The sequence below is a fragment of the Zonotrichia leucophrys genome, chromosome 6, assembly GCF_028769735.1.
Source record: "Zonotrichia leucophrys gambelii isolate GWCS_2022_RI chromosome 6, RI_Zleu_2.0, whole genome shotgun sequence".
NCBI lineage: Eukaryota > Metazoa > Chordata > Aves > Passeriformes > Passerellidae > Zonotrichia > Zonotrichia leucophrys.
The window spans coordinates 24,429,648-24,448,715 of record NC_088176.1 but is presented as its reverse complement, the minus strand read 5'-3'; the positions used below and the strand labels follow the sequence as shown (position 1 = coordinate 24,448,715).

The window sequence follows — 19,068 nt, the reverse complement described above, 5'->3', positions numbered from 1 at the left end:
CTCCAGTCAGGCTCACCATCCTATTAGAGTTAACAATCTCTGCTGCAGGTTACTGTTGGGGTGTTTGAACTCAGTTTAGCAGTAAATCAAAGAGTTACCTCTCACAAAAATTAAGAGATGTGCTTATTTAAAATGGTGACCTGCACTGACATGTTTTCTTACAATCACTTAAACCAAACTTACATCCATCTAAGTGTCACCATTTGTAAAGTGTGTATTGAAAGACTTTCAATTATTTGAAATTGAAGTTCCAGAAAAGTCCAAGCTGGGCATCAAATAAGAGTGACAGAAACAGGAAGGTACCAAAAAGTAAAGATCTAAATTGTTCAAATCCTGGGCATGTTTTGGAATCTTTCTTCTCTGATGAGACATTGCATGCTCCCATTCCTAATCATAAGCACATTAGTAGTCCCATTTTATTTTCTCCTTGGTGTATCAGCACTTTGAGTGAGGAGCACAAAAGGCAACTCTGATTTGTCAATAAAGAGTTTTTAACAGCAATACTGACCTAAGGGCTTTTTCTCCCATACTATTCCTGATGTGTATCCTCTTCTCTTATTAATGTCACAACATTGCTCCACAGGACAAACTAACCGTGTACAAAATGACTTTCATCCAGGTCAGTTCCATGATCTGCTCTCCAAACATCTGCTCAGCTCATCCTGTAGGTGCTGGGGAAACCAAGGGTCAGAGATTTAAGGTGCCAGAAGCACTGCATCCACTTTTGCACTCAGAGGTGATAATTGTCCCTGGCACCACTGCCAAACCTAATTTTGACTGAGCAAACTCTGCTCTCTAAGTTGTAATGGTTCCTCAGCAACATGTAACTAAACAACAGAGATGGGAACCTCTAAAAGGTGCCAGGACCATCTGAAATACAGAATGAGTCAATCTGAGTTGTACACCTATGTAGGAAAAGACTGCAGTGAGCAGAAAGTGTCCAAATACATCTGCGAAATACTTGGATTTAAAATGAATGGGATGTAAATGAAACTTTTGTGAATAACAATGCCCTTCAGAGATTTTCAAATGAAAGCCATCTCTGGGGACTAAATCAGCTGGCTGTTTAGAGATACAATGCTACTTGTAAAGTAGTATTAGTGTGGCTTCTCAGCAGGCTTGTTAAAAAGTCCTGGATTCCTGATAGAAATGAAATAGTATCACATCCCAATGTCAGACAGAGCAGCTCATATTGCTGCTCACACTCTTACACCTGCTGGCACCTTGGACATGGGCTGCAGGACACCCAGCAAGCAGCAGGGTGACAATAAATCACTTCTGGGAGGTGGCTTTCATTCACATGCTTTTCTGGCTGCCCTTTCTGTTATGCCCTTGATCCCTTCCTACCTCCTTAATATAAGCTGCAAACTTTTCCTGCCTTCTAAACACAAACTTCTTGGAAAACCCTGCATGAACTTCTGACATTCCTCTCAAATTACTCCTTCATTGCCCTCTACTGCCAGCACCTGTATGTTTTACAGAATAGTTTGGCCACAAGCACTTGCAAACATTTGTTTTTCTACATGGCAACAAATAAAATCTCATTTCACATACAGCATACAAACTCTTCACTCGAGATACTCTCAAGGTCATAATCCATTAAGGTATCATCAGCTACCAGCACCTTCTAATTAAGTGGCTGCAAAGCAGGAAATAGCTGACAAAAAGCAGTTAAAGCATCTCTTATCGAGTTTGCTTATGCAAATCTCTTAAGATAAGCTGTGCAACTTGGTGCCTGGATAGCGTGTCAGCTGAAGAAGTGGCAAGCAAGCAGGTTTTGAGGTTACACACCACAATCCTTATCATTCTCTTGGTTTTGACATTTCTGGCTAGCCAAAGAGTTCTACAGAAATACAACCCAGAAAAAGTAGTTTGCAAAGAAAAACACTCTGGGATGTCTTGGAGTCTGCTTAGAGTCCTTTTAACTACTCAAAAAAAGCAAGAATTTCACAGTTTAAGACAACAATTATAACATACAAGTCAGTAGTTAAGATTGACCATAAAGGAAAAAAATTAACTCTCCATAAGTTCGTTAGAGATTGGAAAGTATCAAGCAAGATTATCAGGGAAAAATCACTTGTACAGTTTTATTGGCTGGATAAAAACCCTGTTGTTACACCTGTGGTACACTTCTGCAGCTTGAGTATTTTATACAGCTCAAGGTAAAGTAGTAAGAAATAAAAAGAGAACATAGAAGTTAGTTTCTATTAAGTTTGTTTTGCCTGTCTATATATATAGCCTTCAAAAGGATATATATATATACACGCATAGACAGGCAAAACAAATATATATATACAAAACAAAAACATATATATAAATATATATAAAACAAATTATATATATATAATTCCTTCAAAAGTTACTATTTCCTCTGGGTTTTTTTGCCAGTAAGTCCTCCTTTTTAAAAATTGAAAAATACATATAACCAGGTCATTCCCATTAAATCTTTCCTATTACCCTCCTTTCTAATTGGGAGTTGTTTTTCAGTCCTGTCTTGTCTCAGGAACAGGGTCAATCCACAGAACACTTGAATTAATAGTGTTATTTCTCTTCTCAAAGAAATGTTTGTGGGAGAAGTATTCCCATGGACTCCAGAGACCTCACAAGGGGAGGCCCATGTTTGGAGCAGCGCTGGAGAAAAGTGGGCTGGTGGGTTTATTGCAGCCAGGGCAGAGAGGGAACTGTGCTGCTGCTGCTGCCCCCAGGTCTGTGATGTTTCCACGTGGGCCACCACGTGCACTGAGCCTATCCTGCTGCTTTGGCTCCACCAGAGTGCACCTGGAACAGAAATGCCCTGCTCTGCTGCACTGAGCCTCCCAGCACTGCTCTCAGAAAGTGTGCACCTTATTGCCATCAGAGTTAGAAGGCAGCTGATGAAACACTGAGCTTTTCTAAACCCGAGGAGTGCAGTTTGTCTTGCAACATGCCTGGCTTGCCATACGAAGAGGGCACACCATAATGACTCAAAAATAGATACAAGAGATGTGAAGTCAGTGTTCATAAATCACTGTGTTTTAAGCGGTACATGGAGTCTAATTTAGGGTAATTTGGCTGAGTACTACAAGAACAAAGCTTCATTTTTCTCCTTCAAATCTTCTCCTTCTATATCAGTGCCTAAAAATACTGACGAAATACAGCCTGGTGTTATGCTGCACCTACTTCAAATCGTGCCAGCTAATGCTACCTCTTCAGTGGGCTCCTGGCTTTAAGGAGCAATCTTGGACACAGCAGCATTAAAAAAGCATCAGCTGTGACTGATGTAGCCTCTTCAGCTGCTGGGGTCAGTCTAGACAAGCTATAAATTCTTCATGAACTGAGTGTTCATATGGAGATGCTTGCCATAGCCTAAGGTGAGATTTTTAAACCTTTCTGCCCTCACCACTCCTTTTTCAGTTCCAAAAATGAAAAAGAATGATTAATACTAGAAAGATTATTAGTACTAAAAATAGTTCTGTAGCAGCTTTTTGGTAAACAGAAGTGGAGTTGGCACATACCTGTTCACTTTAATTGAATGGAAGTGCACTCCCTGGCTAATTAATGGTCCATCACCACCTACAGATTATTCTTTTAATAATGTCAGGCTCCATGCATTTCCTGGCAAATAAGTATAAATTGTCTTTTCCCCAAGGCAGAGGACAGTGGGAGTTTGGAGGACAGGCAGCTGTAATCTGGAACTCTGTCCCACACTGCTGAGAAATAGCTTGGAGCTGCACACAAGGGGCACTGACAGACACTGCTTTGCAGGAATGCAAAGACACTGCTGGCAAAAAGAATGGGGTGTTTTGGTTTTGCCCTCCCTATGCAGCTATTCTGTGTTTATCTCATTAGCAGCATCAATTAAATGCTGTCAATAAAAAAGGTAGGAAATGCATGTTAGCAGTTTGCAGGTCTTAAAAAAACCAAAACAACTCATGAAAATTCCCTCTAGACCTACAAGGAGGCACTGGCTAATTGTCAGATTGAGGATTCAAGGGTGCATGGTTTAAATTAAAAGTTCTTTATCAATGATTATTAATATCACTGACTATACAAGATATTAAACAAAAAAGCAAAACAAAACCAGCTTAATTTCATTGTCCTTTGGTTTTGATTAGATAAACTGGGGCATGCCATGATGAGATGCTGTTTTGGCAGGAGCTGCTACCAGTATTGGGAGACATTCTCTGTTGCAGCAGTTTGCTGAGGTGGCAGTGCCGTGCTGACAGCCCTCCTGTCCCCAAAGGGCTGGGCTGGGGACAGGGAGCTGCTGCTGCTCCAGGGAGCTCTGCACTCACACAGCTGGGCAGGGAACACAAACAGAGCTTCCTTTTTTTCCTCTGTGCCTCACAAGCTGGGTAGGAGGATAAATACAGCCTAAATTAAGGTCTGGTTCTTCTTGCTCATTACAAGTTCTTAGCACTCACACTCCCAATTTTACAAGACTGCTCCCTTGGATGTTTTGATGCTGCTGTCCATTGATGCAATGGAGAGGGGAGTAACTGGCATCCAATTCAGGTCTAACTGATCAAAAACCTTAGAAGATTCACAGGTAACCAAAAAAGAAAAAAATACTCTCTGCCCTTTCAGTGGTTGATAGCTTTTTGAACAGAAGCCAATACCTTTTACTGTCAAAGTCTGTTTTGATTTATGCGTCATGGAGCAAATACACACGTCTTGCCTGTCATTCATTGGTGTCATATACAGCCCAGCCTGGATGGTCTGATGAATTCTATAGAACTGAAATGTCTTTGTGAATGTTTCTCATGAACATGGTTGGTAGAGTACTGGTCTGTACACATTTGAGTGCAAACACTGCAGAACTGCTGCCTCAGATGGCAGAAATGAGCTTAAACCTCATGGACTTCAGTTAAACAAGTCACTTGAACTGCTCTGTCATCCTCCTGGTTTTATACAACTCACCTTGAAAATGTCTTCACAGTGTTTGGTAAGAGACATCACCATGAAAGGAGGGTAAATGATGCTATTTAGGAATCTAGTGCACAGTTAAATTTGTTCTTTTTTTTGTCCCCATCACTTACTATTAATGCAAAGAATTTTCAAGGGCATCTCCAGATTTCTGTGAACCTTTATCAGCCAATTAATCTGCAGTCAAACAGGTCTGTGATCAGTAATCAACTCATTGCTTCTTTCTAGGCAAAACTAAAATCCTTCGCTGCCAAAATCATTCAGCTCCTGAAGGAATGGACTGAAACTTTCCCCTATGATTTCCAAGATGAAAAATCCATGAAAGAGCTGAAGGAGATTGCTCACAGGATCACACAATGTGATGAGGTAGGGGTGGGAAGGAAAGAAAAGTGCTTGAGTATTTGTCAACTGTTCCATGAACTGTGCCACGTTCTGTGCCATCCTGCAGGCAGCATTTCCTAAATGAGCCACAGCAGCCCTTGCTGAGTTGTCAGGGTAACCACAGGACATGGGCTGCTGATGGACTTAATGGTGCATTAGCAGGAACTGTCTACATCTAATCACCACGTGTAAGGAGAAGAGAGAAAATAGTCCTGGCAGTATGAAAAATGACCGTGGTGCAGGAGGAGAAAGGACAGGAACTAGAAAAGCTCAAGAGGATTTAATAATGAATTACAGAACATCCTTTGTACATGGCTTACTTTGTACATTCCAATCCTTTGTACATTGTCCCTGCTCTGTATGTCTAAGTTCTGCAGGACACACCAGCTAGCTGTATCACATGTACTCCTGGCCAAGGTGAAGGTGTTTATTATTTAGCACCTCATTCCCAGCTTCTAACAAAAAAAAAAAAGTTTATTGCAATGTTTCAGGTGACAGGCACAGTATTTCCAGAAAGAAGTTATCTTTGAGCTCTGCTAGCTAGTCCATCACCAGTCTAACAGCTCTGAGTTTCTAGCCTGTGAAGAAAACTAGGCCTTGAAAAAACCTAAAGCAAACAGATAAAGTGAATAGGAACAAAACAAGGGGTGCTAATCTTTTGGAGGGGGCCAGGGGAGAGGGGGTTGTTGGGGTTTTTTTTGTGAGTTTTGGCTCTTTCCCATCATTCACAAAGCCTGCACTTTTTGTTCATTGAGAAAATCACTGCTCACAGCAATAGACAGAAGGAAGAGTATAATAGTATAATCAAGACCTGCAAGAGAATTAGTTGTAAAGTGCTTGTACAAATGTGAAGTCTTACTTCTGTAGAAGTAGAAGCTTCTTGTTGTATTTAAACCCACAACTTCAAGATACTTTTGAGAACAATTAGGAGGAACCAGGAAGACAGTTGTGTTATGTGCTTTTGTTGATTCAAGTAGAGAGAAAATGAAGAACAACAGGTCTGACAGCAGGGCATGAGTCAGGGCTAGGACAGCACAGTGAGCTGAGGGAAGTACATCAGTTTTTTTGCATCAGCAGAGATGTTTGGGTGGGTGCTGGATGAGAATGCCAGTGCCTCAGGAGGAGGGGAAGAAGAAATAGGACTTTAGCCTTCTGGGACTTGGCAGAGGTTTATTTAGCATCTCTTTCTCAGTATTTAATTTGTCTGTTACTTTGAACTAGAAAAGAGTTGTGCCCTTTCTTTCACCTTCTTCCTTCCCACTCTTATGTATGAATAATGGTCATTTGAGAAAATCCATCTTTGTGGGATGGCTCCGTGCTGTGGTGTCTGAGGCATCTGATGGCATCCGTTAATTACAGCACCACCTCATTTACCCCCTTAACAAGGCTAATCAAAGTTCACCAATGGAGAGCTGTGCTTCATCTGACCCCTAGGAAATACTAATTTGACACTGACAAAAAGCAGCTCTCACTCTAAGTTCTTGTTAGCACACTGAATTATGCTTCAGCATGGAATTATGGTAAAGGTTGGGGGTTTGTTTTGTATTTTAAAACTTTTTCAAATCCCCTTAGGTCATTATTCTTCATACATGAAGTTAGAAAGTCACCTGAGAACTTACACAAAGCAGTCAGGTGTTGTCCTGGTGATAGCAGCATACCAAATAGCTAAAGCTACAGCCAGGATTCCACCCCAAAGTAAATAAAAATTAACTCAAACAGGTACAAGTCATTGTACAGTCATTGACTTATCTTCCAAAGTTGTAGGGAAAATTAGGGAAAAAGTAGTATAATCACAAGGTACAAGGAAACTGCTAAAACTCCTAAGGACAATTGTCTAAGCATTAGGATGCTAATGAATTCATAATAGCTAAAGTAAGCCACAGCTTTTCATGGCTGAGTTTCTTTCCTCACTTTTACATAACATCTGCAATACTCTCACCTATCCTCAAGTGTCATTTTCTGCAATCCTGTCAGCGGGTCTGCTTCCTCCCAGACACGTGGGCAAGGCAAACCATTCACAGTGGAAAGCTCAGCATAAGAGAGGAGAATTCTGCTTTGTTTCAGTCCCCTCCACCAGGCTCCCTTGGCATTTCTGAACACTTGTAGCACAGTATCAGAAATGACTCCAGACAGCTGCTGTTCAGCAGTAATCCAGCCTCAAGATGAGCTACACTGCCTTCAGCTTTTCATTTGATTTCACTTGGGAGTCAGATTATTGCCTTGTAAAGCACCATTCTGACACCATTATTGCTTAATTATAACAGGCAATATACAAGTATTTGGTAGTCATCTCCCACATCTGCTGCATAATTTCAGCCATCACTGCACAGCAGTGGCTCCTTTGAATGGTCACAGATTCATTGCAGTTCTGTCTAGTGAGGACTGGCACAAGTGAACCTTGTGGTTAACTTCAAGAAAAGTAATTTGCATGAAAGCAGGAGAATGATTCTGTGAGGAAAAGGACTGTCTGGTTGAATTAATTCTCCTAGCAGCAGAAGAAGCCTGGGTCACTTAAAGCAGTAGCAGACAGGGTGGAGGAATAGGAAAGCAATCAAGTTAGCTCTTTGGGGGTGATGTCTGAGAAATGTCTGTAGGACACAGTGGCAGAAAAAAAAAAATCAGCTTAGTTGTCAAAACACTGAGCAGATGGATTGTGTTCCTGTGGCTTTACCTTTCAATGAATCCTTACAAATCTTACATTTAAAATATGCACACGATAAACAGGAAAGGCATCCTAGTTTTCTGAGAACATGATGTATATGGTGCTCTAACAAATATTTGGATACTTAGCTGTTGAAAGCTAAGTTAGGATATTGTAGGGGTATATTCCTGGACATTATGTGAATTCCCTGGATTGTGCTTGGGCTAGACAGACTGGATTCATCAGCGGGTGTGATCAGGATGAGAGCTTTTGGCCCTTGGTGCACAGGGGTTCCAGGGAGCCTTGTGCAAGCACCTTTCCCATGCCCACTCCAGCTGCACACACAGATGCCTTTGAAATGGGGCACTCCCCAAAGGAGCAGACCTGCCAGCCAAGCCAAGCAGGGCTGGGAAGGCAGGAAGAGCAGTGTCATTATGGAGTTGTGTGGGTATTTAGGACAAGGTCATTTGTCACAGAACGATCAGCTCAGAAAAGATGAAAGAAAATGGATAATAGGCATTTATTTTTCCCAGGCAGAAATTCTCTGGTGATCCATGTCTGCAATAGCTAAAGGTTTTCAGCAGTTGTTGTTTCTCCCTTCTGCTTAGGAAAATGGAACAGTGAAAAAGATCATTAGCCAGATGACACAGAATCTCCTGATGGCCCTTTCTGCACGGAGCCAGTACCAGGAAATCAGAGAGAAATTCCGGCAGCCTGTCACTGACAAGGGCACCATCCTCAAAACCAAGCCGCAGTCAACCCAGAAGGACATCCTGAGTGTGTGCTGTGACCCTCTGATCCTGGCACAGCAGCTGACCTACATCGAGCTGGTGAGACTTGTGCTTGCTATTTAATAAATATTAACATTATTAACATACTCATCAATAGGAGTTTGACTATGGCTTCACTGAGAGCCTCCAGTGTATTAATAAAGTATCAAGTCAGGTAATGAACAAGATCATTGAGGTACACTGATAAAAGCACCTTGCTCTAGGAAGATAAAGTTACCTAAATGTTCTCCTAACTTTGATTTGTTTTCACAGAACTCTGTTTGTCTGTACAATGACAATCTCTCCTCTCTCCAAACACAGGAAAGGGTGAGCAACATTTATCCAGAGGATCTGATGCAGATTGTCAGCCACATGGACTCCCTGGATAATCACAAGGTACAGAAAGGTGTACAGATGGAAAAAGAAACATAGCTGAACCAGGGTAAAGAATAATAACTCCATAATTTGAGTACACCCTGTGCAACAAAGACTGACATTTCCTAAGCTTCCTTAAGCTCATGCCTTAAAACACAAACAACAAGATTTTGTTAAGATATGAAAAGGAAGTTTATCCTTGGGTAAACTTTGACTTTATAATGCCACAGGAGAGGTTTAACAGGTGACCTGTTCTCTTCCAGTGCCGAAGTGACGTGACCAAAACCTATAATTTGGAGGCCTATGACAATTGGTTCAATTGTCTCAGCATGCTGGTGGCTACAGAGATTTGTCGGGTAGGTGTGCACAGAAAACAAGACAGCAAAGGGATCCTGCCTTAAGGACAAGAGGCAGGCAGTGGTCTAAATGAGATTTACACATTAGCAGTGCAATTAAAGATAATAGCATTATTCAAGCATTAAATTATTTGCATGCTCATATGATTAAGAGTTCAAGGCTATGTTTGACTTTGCATATATTCCTTAATTTTGTGCAGCTGCATTAGTCATGCAGGGAAATGGAACTTGTGTGGACTGAGTTGGGAGCTCTTTAGGATTTATCCATTTTTAAATACAGCAAAAGATTCTTAAAAATATTCCTCTTTAAATGCAGATTTACCAGTAAACAGCTGTCTTTCCACTGCATTTAGGTAACATTAGCACTGTGATATATTAATTTTTAAATTTATATTCATTCATTTTATTCATACAACATTCATTGTAGAAAAATCAAGATTTCTTAAAAATCTTAAAAGAAAGTGTATTATTACAAAGTTTAAAAAAAAGTAAGAGAGGAGGAATAACTTTACTAGAGGTTAACGTCTGTCATATAATAGGCAAAGAAATAGAAGAAAACTGCCCAGAAACCTTTTTTCCCATGTATGTTCTCTTTTTAGCTTCTTATTATGATTTTTTAGATTTCTATTAATTCAAGTTCTAGCAAATTGGAATTCTTTTCCCTATTCCTGCTTGGTCAGGCACCCTTCCATGGGAATCCCAATGCCTGCTGCATTTGCATGAAGTCCAGTGCACTGATCCTAATCTCTTAGGATTTCCTGCTCTCAGAAATGCATTGCAGAGCACACCAAGACACTTGCAGATCTGGCTGGTAGGGCTCATACATTTAAGAAACCATCAAAGAAAGGTTTTTAGCACACCGAGGGCTAAGCCAGACCTTTGACTACTGAACCATTTTCTTTGGATATGACAGAATACTTAGGTATTCTGTACTTAGGTCAGAGATTCTGCAGTCACTGCTTAGGAGCCATTTTTACATAAGCCAGAGAACTTTTAGGTTTAAACAGGGAAAATATTTTCATGAATGAATGCAATCCAGGCAATAATTCATTTTGTTTTGCAGTTTATAAAAGAATTTGCAGATGAGATGCTCAGCATGAGTTGCTTGATGCTGTGCACATTTGTGTGGGTGGGAATTTGTGTATTTGCTCATCCTCACTGCCTGCTCTCAACAGGTCATTCAGGAGTACATGCAGCAGAACCAGAAAAGCAGGATGTGGCAGCTGCTTTCTCTCATATTTAGGTTCCATGCCCCTGACTTTAAGTCTGATGCTTCCCCCCATTTTTGAGAGGTTTAAATGTATTGCATATATTCTGATAGCCATGTCATGTTATCTTCCTTTTCCAGTAACAGGAAATGGCTGAAAGTATCCAGCTTGTTTATACAGAACTGCCCAAGACATGGACTTCTCTGTATAAACAAAGATGTGCACTCCCCCACAACTACACAAGTAGTTGGTAGTCGTCCCAAATATTTCTGCTGTTTTATTAAAAAATATTCTTTACAAAAAATCCTGAGGCCTACGTTAAGATTTAGCTAGACAAAGTCTTGAAATGTCTATTCACTGAACCTGCTCCAGTGCCTTTGGCTGGACATCCTTTCCAAAATTCAGACCATCTCTTCCCTCTTGGGTTTTTCTCCAGGTTGTAAAGAAAAAGCAGCGCACAAGAATGGTGGAATTTTTCATTGATGTGGCAAGAGAATGCTTCAACATTGGAAACTTCAACTCCATGATGGCTATCATCTGTGAGTATCCTTAGCACAGGTGGCAAAAGACATCTCCATTTCCCAACCTGACTGGCAGGACTACACTCACACTTGCCCTGAATTGGCCCAGCACATCAGCATGCACATTTCCCAGGGACAGAGTCTGCAGTGACAGATTCCTGTGTGGGTGGGAGAGCTTCAGCAGCAGCTTGTCAGCCTGAGACACCTCCCAGAATGTGTGCTGGTGATACATAAGCCCAGTTGTATTAGCCCAGTATTTTTTCAACTCACTTGTTTCTTTGTCTCCTCTCTCCCTGCATTCAGCTGGCATGAACCTGAGCCCTGTGGCACGGCTAAAGAAAACCTGGTCCAAGGTCAAAACAGCCAAATTTGATGTTTTAGAGGTATGTATAAAGTTTGGACTTCATATAGAAATCCACCAAATAGTTTCATCCAAACCTCTGCTAGCTACTGTGTCAGAGAGCAGGCACCTCTGTCAGTGGTCACCAGCACATAAACGTTGTGAGAGAGTTTGCTCCATTTCAAACTCTCTACTTGTCTGCAGTGAAAAGTGGATGCCAGCTCTCTCTAGATTATTTCTTCCTAGAGTATTTTTGCCAATTTAACTTCGAGGCAGTCTCCACTCCAGTGAATGCTGCCCTTAAAACCAATGGGAGGACTCCACCTAGTGGAGACCTGCATGGAAACAGAACCTGATTGAAACCACCATCAGAAACAGAGGTGACAGCAAAGGAGAAGTTTGGTTTTTTTCCCCCCCGAGAGTCATTTATGATTTCCTTTGGGTCTGCTTTGTTCATGGAATAGATGCAAAGCCAGTACAGGAGCCCTCCTTCCAAGCACGGCAGAAGTTATAAAAACCTGTGCCCAGACCTGATCAGTATAAAGCTACCCTACCTTGAAAATTTAAATAGGAACCAAATGAAGTTACAAAGAATAAACTCTGATGGCTAGAGCAAAGCTGTTAATTCTTAGAAACATGTATTACTTGTCTGCCTTTCCCCCCTGTACAAAATCAGCACCACATGGACCCCTCCAGCAACTTCTGCAACTACCGCACGGCGCTGCAGGGCGCGGCGCAGCGCTCGCAGGGCGCCCACAGCAGCCGCGAGAAGATCGTCATCCCCGTCTTCAACCTCTTCATCAAGGACATCTACTTCCTGCACAAGATCCACACCAACCGCCTGCCCAACGGGCAGATCAACTTCAAGGTGGGCCCTGCTGCTGCCCAGAGCGCTGTGCCACCCTAGCTGGGGCGCTGCAGCCTGGCCCCAGTGCTTCACCCGTCCCTCAGTGCCCGCACAGGCCACACCAATGCTGTCACACCCTGGGGACTTGGTTGGAATCAGATTCTGGGAAAGCCAGCAGCTGCTTTTCTGTGGCAGCAAGCCATCATACCTGACCCAATTGAACAGGTCACTTCAGCCCGAGCCATCAGCCTTAGCTGAGTTCACCTTATCAGTTTGGCTGGCTGCAGTGGGGTTTATCAGGTCTGCAAGGGAGGCTCTGCAGCTTCTGGGTTCTCTCCCCAGTTAATAAACATGCATGTCCAAGTGACCACAGTCTGTCAAAGAAACTTATAGACAACACTTTGTCATCATTAAGGTTGTGTAAGCGGAGGGGGGCACACAGAAGATGCAGAGCAAACCCTGAGTAATTACAGATTTAGAAGATACAGGGCAAGCCCTGAGTAATTACAGATGTCTTAAAATCCTGGGAAGGAAAGGATATCTAAATGTTTCTGTATGGTACCGTGATCTCCCAAATGTAACAAGTGCTTTCTGAAAAGATCAGATATGTCACAATTCGTTTAAACTGAAGTTCGGAAATATAAAAAGTAAAGCAAATAAACTATTTACTGTCCAGTTGCAGGAATTCCCGTCACAGGAATTTAGACACTCCACACAGAAAATAGGCATTATTATATAGGAAGGAAAGGTTGATGCTGAAAAAACCTGAAGGCAAAAGATCAGATGAGCTAACACTGTCCTAAACTTGAGGCTGGCAGCAGGTGAGGAACCAGCAAGAGAGGGGGAAAGGAGGGGAGCCATAAGAAGATAGGGTAACAAGGAATCCCAGGATAGGCAGAGTTGGAAGGGACCCACAGGGATCACCAAGCCCAACTCCCAGCCCTGCACAGCACCACCCCAGGAGTCACACCACGTGCCTGACAGCACTGTCCAAATACTTCCTGAATTCTGTCAGGCTGGTGCTGTGACCAATTCCATCCAAGTCTGAGTAAGGGGCAATAAGAAAAGCAGCATAAAGAACAAGACTGAGAGGCTCTGAAATAGAAATGAACTAATATTCAAATAAAACAAGTACTACTTTAATAATACTCTTTTAATCACTTCATGCAGAAGTTCTGGGAAATTTCAAGACAGATTCATGATTTCCTGACATGGAAGCAGGTTGAGTGTCCTTTTGAAAAAGACAAGAAAATCCAGACCTATCTACTCACAGCACCTATTTATAGTGAAGAAGGTAAAATCCTTTGCTGAATATTATAGTGAGCCTTTCTATGTGTTAAAACCCAAAATATGCAGATGAAAAATATATACATCTAAAACCATATTTTACTAGTAATTTTCTAAGTGTTTCTAACTTTCCTGTTGCTTATGATGAGAACAGATTTCATAAGTTACATCTGCTATATTGTAACCCTTAGATTTTTTTTCCCTCAGATAAAGAACTCATGTATCTGATTGCTGCTACCTTTTTTTTTTTTCCAGCTCTGTTCATTGCATCCTTTGAAAGCGAAGGTCCAGAAAACCACATGGAAAAAGACAGCTGGAAAACACTCAGGTATGAAGCTTCATCAGAACATGAGTCTTTTGGCAGACACACAGGGGCATGCAACCACCAGCTTCTTCTGTCCTATTTGCATACCCAGCCCAAAACCTTAATACTGTTCTTTTTCCTTCAAAGTTTCAATCTGAAAAAATTTCAGTGGAGCTTGGATTTTGATACAGCTTTTGCAGCCAGATCTGTTGAGGCTGCAAGATCACTGCTGGGGCTGTGAAAGAGAATATCCTTTATTTAGGCTATCAAATAGAGGAAAATAATCTGCATTTGTAGTAGTGTTCAGACATGATTTTCTCAGGGGAACAAACCTATAGAGACACTAACAAAGTGCTCGCATCACAGTGGTGCTCTTACAAATCATATAAAAGGATGAAAATTTCTAGGAGTATGGTAATTGTCAGCCAACCCTAAGGGACAAAGTCTCAAAGACTCCTCATCCTCCTGAGAATGGGAAGCACCACTCCCCTGTACATGATGAGATCATTTAATTAGAATCTGTCAGGCACGTGGGGACTGCATTGTCCCAGACAAGAGGACATGGATCCTATGGATCCTAACATTTCCTGGGATGTCCCCACGCAATGCACCCTGCACTAAACCCAGCACTGCTCAGCCTGCAGTGGTTTGGGGTGACAGACACACTTCATGTGCTACATGCCTGAGCTGATCCCAGGGGCCTGAGGTAACGTTATGCAAGTTACATTTTCACCTCATTTAATGTCAGCATCTCTGCTGAAATGCACAGATTTATTCCAGTTTCTAGCAGTTGAAAATCTATCCCTTGAAGAGATGCTGTTAGCTAGTGATGCCAGATAGATCTATTGCCAAAAATGAAAACCTTTTTGTTGGGATAGAAAAGCTAATTTTTATTTTCTTTTTTATTGCTTTGTCTTTTAGGACAACTCTTCTTAATAGAGCCTGAGAAATTTGGATCAGATTTGCAGACTTCAAAGCACATCTAATGGACATGTTTTTACAACCTGAATGAAAGACTTGGACTGAGCTAAGAAAGACCTCACTGGATGAGGTCTGTTTTGTACATACAGTAACTTTTATGAAATAAAATGTGGTAAATATTTCACATGTCAACCTTAAGGCACTTACTGAAGGGTTTTGGTTTTTTATTTTAAATAAAAGGGCAGGGCCCTGTTCTCAGAGATGAAATGTATCATGGGAGATGGTATCTTATTCTATCAGCATCCAAATTTTTATTTTTTATTACTTCCACCAAAAAAAATACAAATTAAAACACACATCCTAACTGAAGCCAGTGTTCAGGTTAAATACCCCATTGGACCAGTATCCTACAGGACACTCAGTATGTCTCCCTAGCTTTGAAATGAGGGGTCTCCTTCAAATCAGCAGAATTGCTCACAGAATTGTTCACAAGTGTTTGTTCCTCTCCTCCATCAGCAAATAGTGCCTTACAAGGTACTGAGCTTGTGTAGTTGTACCTTCTGACGGGGCTGGAAGTAAGGGAAATAAAAATATGGATGTCTCCAAACCAGCTACAATGTACTTTTTAAATAAAGTGGAGAATTATGGCACATGAAGTAGAGTATACCTGCCTGTAACACTGATGGTGCAGCAAACCTATTTTTGTTACGTGATGTAAAGAGGTGAGAGGGGGTAACTACTGGGTCTGTGTGTTTGTGTGTGAGTATGTGTGTGTGCACTTGTGGGGATGCACACATGTCTAAGTGTTCATACTTCTGGGAACTATCCTTTACATTCTGGCTGTCAGAATAGTTTGTGTTTTCCTTTTGAAAAATCAGGGAATTTTTTTTTGTTTGTTATGTTTGAAGAGAAGAATGTCTAACCTAGATTATAATCTCTGCAAAACAGGCCTAATATGCTTTTCTAAAAAGAGTCTTTGGAAAACAAGAAAATCAGCATGGGCCAGGGAAGAAGGGGAAGTAAACTCAGATGTCCAATTTGAAGTTAAGGCTAAAGCTTAAGAAGAGTTGATTGCTGTGAATTGGTCATTTAATTCCATTGGTTCCTTTGAAAAGTCCAGTCTGCATTTACAGACCATTAAACAAAGACACACTTGGAATGTAAGTTTTTCTAGCCTTTTGCAAGCCATGGTTACCTGTCTGGGACAGCACCCACTGAAATCCAAGGGTAAACACTCTTAAGAAATTAGTCAAACCTTTGAACAGGTCAGTACCAAAATTAGAGGTGATCTGCAAACCCACTGATGCTTGCCATTTCTAATTTCTCCTTTTAGTACTGAGTTTACACCTAATTTGACTAAGTACCTGAAGAGCTTCTGTTAAGTTCAAGGTATTTCTTTCCAGGGAGAAAAAGAAAAATACAGTTAGGGCTTTTGTCAACTGATCTCTGAGTTAAGAAAGGTTTTAATCTGAGCCTGTTTGCTTTTCTATTTTGTCTAATGAACAAATTATTACCCACAAATGCCTACTTTTCTTTTCCAGTAATTTTCCCTCTGAAGGCTTGAGGGCTGAATGTAAGATAATAACTTGAGGCAGATTATTGGACTGGTTTGTATTTTCTTTTTTGTTCATTTAAAAAAAAAGCCCAACAAAAACAGTCCCTCTGAAGCTGGCAGTGGCCACAGCCTCCCTGGCAGAGCCTTGCAGAGGATCTCTGCAAGGATTTATTAAAAATGGCCAGCTCTAGGTGGATGGTGTTTATCTTATTCTGCCCTCTGTTGAAGAAGGGGCAAGACTTGCTGGACTGAGGGTCTGGTTTATTGCAGCCCTGCAGACTCTCCCTGCCTGAGTGCCTACAGCCAATTGCAGTGCCACTGTTTGATGCAAGCACTTAGCAGAAATTTGCTTTATTGGCCCTGGAGCACGGTGAAAAATGAAAATGCTTTCCCTCTTTCACTTCCCCCTTGGCAAATATTTCAAATTAGAGGAGTAAGTTGATGTAAGGAAGGGAGACAAATCAACATTTTGCCATTCCCATAGCATTGGCATCAAAGAGAAACAAAAGCAAGTTACACCACGAGGAAAGAAGAAGTAGAATACTAACAGTTAACAAGAACAGCCCAGGAAAGGGGAAGGGATAATTCTTATGACCTGCTGCTATTTTTCCTGTGCTGAAGTACTGGTCTTCAGCCCTGGATTCCAGAAAGAATATTTATACTGTATTATTACAGTGTTTTGCACTTTCAGAGATGTTCTAGCTAGTAACATTGTCAGACACTATACGAGGGATTGTATATCAGCTTTGTTTATGTAATTGAAGTTTAAAAGGGATGCTTAAAATTTAAGGAAAAAAATATATATTTGAAATTCAATTTTAGAACACTTTCTGTAAATGTATGAAAGAGCTTTCACATGAATGTGCACTCTGCCGGTCAATCAGTCCAAGCATATACTTGAAATCCATGCAGTATCTACATTGGTTCCCTTTTATTTTCCTCCCCAAGTTTGATACATTCCTTAAAAACTGTGTTTTGCTATTCTGAGCTGAAATGCTAAATATAAAGCTGTACCATAAAGCAGGATATTCTGTGTTTGACTGGATGTGCTTGCATTAATAAAAAAAGAAATTGCTTCAACCATGACGAACTTTTCCCATAGTTATTTTTCCCTTGCAAATGTATCAAACCAGAAACTGAATGAGGTGTGGAAGGCAATATGGTCACAGGGAACCAACTGGTCACCTTCTGACTTGAAAAGCTTTATTATGAAATGCTTAAATTTCTCTCAGCAAAGGCAAGAGCAACACTAAGTCAACAACATACTGCCACTTCATGTTCTTTCTGCAGTAGTATTTTATGGATTTGATAGGGTCTGTGCTACAGAATATTTTTGTTCTCTCAATGGAAATGTTTAACAGTTCCACTGTGTGAAAGCCTATTGTGTCACAAGAGCTGAATTTGGTTTTTCCCCCCGTATTTACCCTTTGAGCAGCAGAGCACAGAGCATTTGCTGGCTGCAGCAGGGTCTCCTGTGGCATTTCAACACCCCAGCACCTCTGCTTGCAGCCACTGCCCTTCTTCATGCCCTGCTTGAGAAAGCCCCTTCTGCAAGGTGACACGGAGAACACACAAGCACAGAGCTGTGAACAAAATCCAATCCTTTTCTACCAAAGTGCCACTCCTTTCTCAGGGATATAAGCCTTGGGAAAAGAAAAAAAAACCCCACCTTGGAAAGGCAGGAGCTCTGAATAAGCATTTCTGATCTGCTGGAAGCTCTCTAGGGAAATGGTTTTGGTAACCAGACACCCACACCACTCTTGCAGAGCTGAACAGCGCTAGCACAGCTCATTAGAACAGATAATGATGTTTACCAGCAATAAGAGGATCGAGCAGATAAGAGTCTTCCTGATGGCCAGTTCACGCTCATAATTAATATGAATATTCCATCCTTGAAAACTCACTTCCAATTATGTCCCATCCAGTCATTAGGATAAATTAGCTACTTACACAGGCAGAAGAGTAAACAATAAAATTGCTTTCCAGGCCCTTCACTGCCATTAGAGCCCAGCGCAGTGTGACAAGCAGGAGCTCAGTGCCAGGAAGGTATCCTGAGTTACGTTAGCAGCAATTTGATTTATCAAGTTAATAATTCCCAAGAAACAACTTGCTTTTAGCAAATAACTCACAGGGCAAAATTCAGCTGAGCAGTTAGCTGCCAGCTGATATAGTACATCTTTAGGGGAGAAACCAGTGATTCTCCTGAGGATGTGCTGACAGATCTCCCCTCTTCAGCCTCCAATCTATAATTTTATCAGGGCAGCCCCAGCTTCCCAGAACATCCCACAAGCAGTGTGGGGAAGCACAGCTTTGATCTTCCTCTCTGCAGCATTTGAATAGGGCTATGTGGACAGCAAGAACTTAAATAATTTAAAAATCAAATTGCAGAAAGAATTCATCTGCAGCTGTTAATGCATGTTATCAAGGAAGTTTCCAGAGCAGTAAGCTTGCAAATATTAGCAATGGCTTCTTTCATGCTTGTCCCCGGCAAGGCAGGGATAACTGGGAATGTTTTGAGGTTCCAGTATATTCCTATGGGCTCTGACAGAGGTTCTGACAATTTGCTGTCCTTCACTGCTTCCCAATATGGATCTTGGGCTTTGGAAGAGAGAGAAACCACATTTGGGGATGTAGTTCTGCAGTAACATGGAGGTACA

The 19,068-nt window shown here is 41.4% G+C and overlaps 1 protein-coding gene across 3 annotated transcripts in view; it reads left to right on the top strand.

Annotated features, from left to right (window-relative positions):
• The window catches only part of RASGEF1A (RasGEF domain family member 1A), a 146,367-nt gene extending 128,870 nt beyond the window's left edge, over positions 1 to 17,497 (top strand). For all 3 annotated transcript variants that reach the window (XM_064716335.1, XM_064716333.1, XM_064716334.1), the window contains 10 exons: positions 5,134 to 5,271; positions 8,536 to 8,757; positions 9,019 to 9,093; positions 9,336 to 9,428; positions 11,073 to 11,175; positions 11,461 to 11,540; positions 12,174 to 12,365; positions 13,515 to 13,638; positions 13,887 to 13,959; positions 14,857 to 17,497. In XM_064716335.1, coding sequence (XP_064572405.1) covers positions 5,134 to 5,271; positions 8,536 to 8,757; positions 9,019 to 9,093; positions 9,336 to 9,428; positions 11,073 to 11,175; positions 11,461 to 11,540; positions 12,174 to 12,365; positions 13,515 to 13,638; positions 13,887 to 13,959; positions 14,857 to 14,881 — 1,125 coding nt within the window. In that variant the 3' untranslated portion in view covers positions 14,882 to 17,497. The remainder of the gene's footprint in view (positions 1 to 5,133; positions 5,272 to 8,535; positions 8,758 to 9,018; positions 9,094 to 9,335; positions 9,429 to 11,072; positions 11,176 to 11,460; positions 11,541 to 12,173; positions 12,366 to 13,514; positions 13,639 to 13,886; positions 13,960 to 14,856) is intronic.
• The last annotated feature ends 1,571 nt before the right edge of the window (positions 17,498 to 19,068 follow it).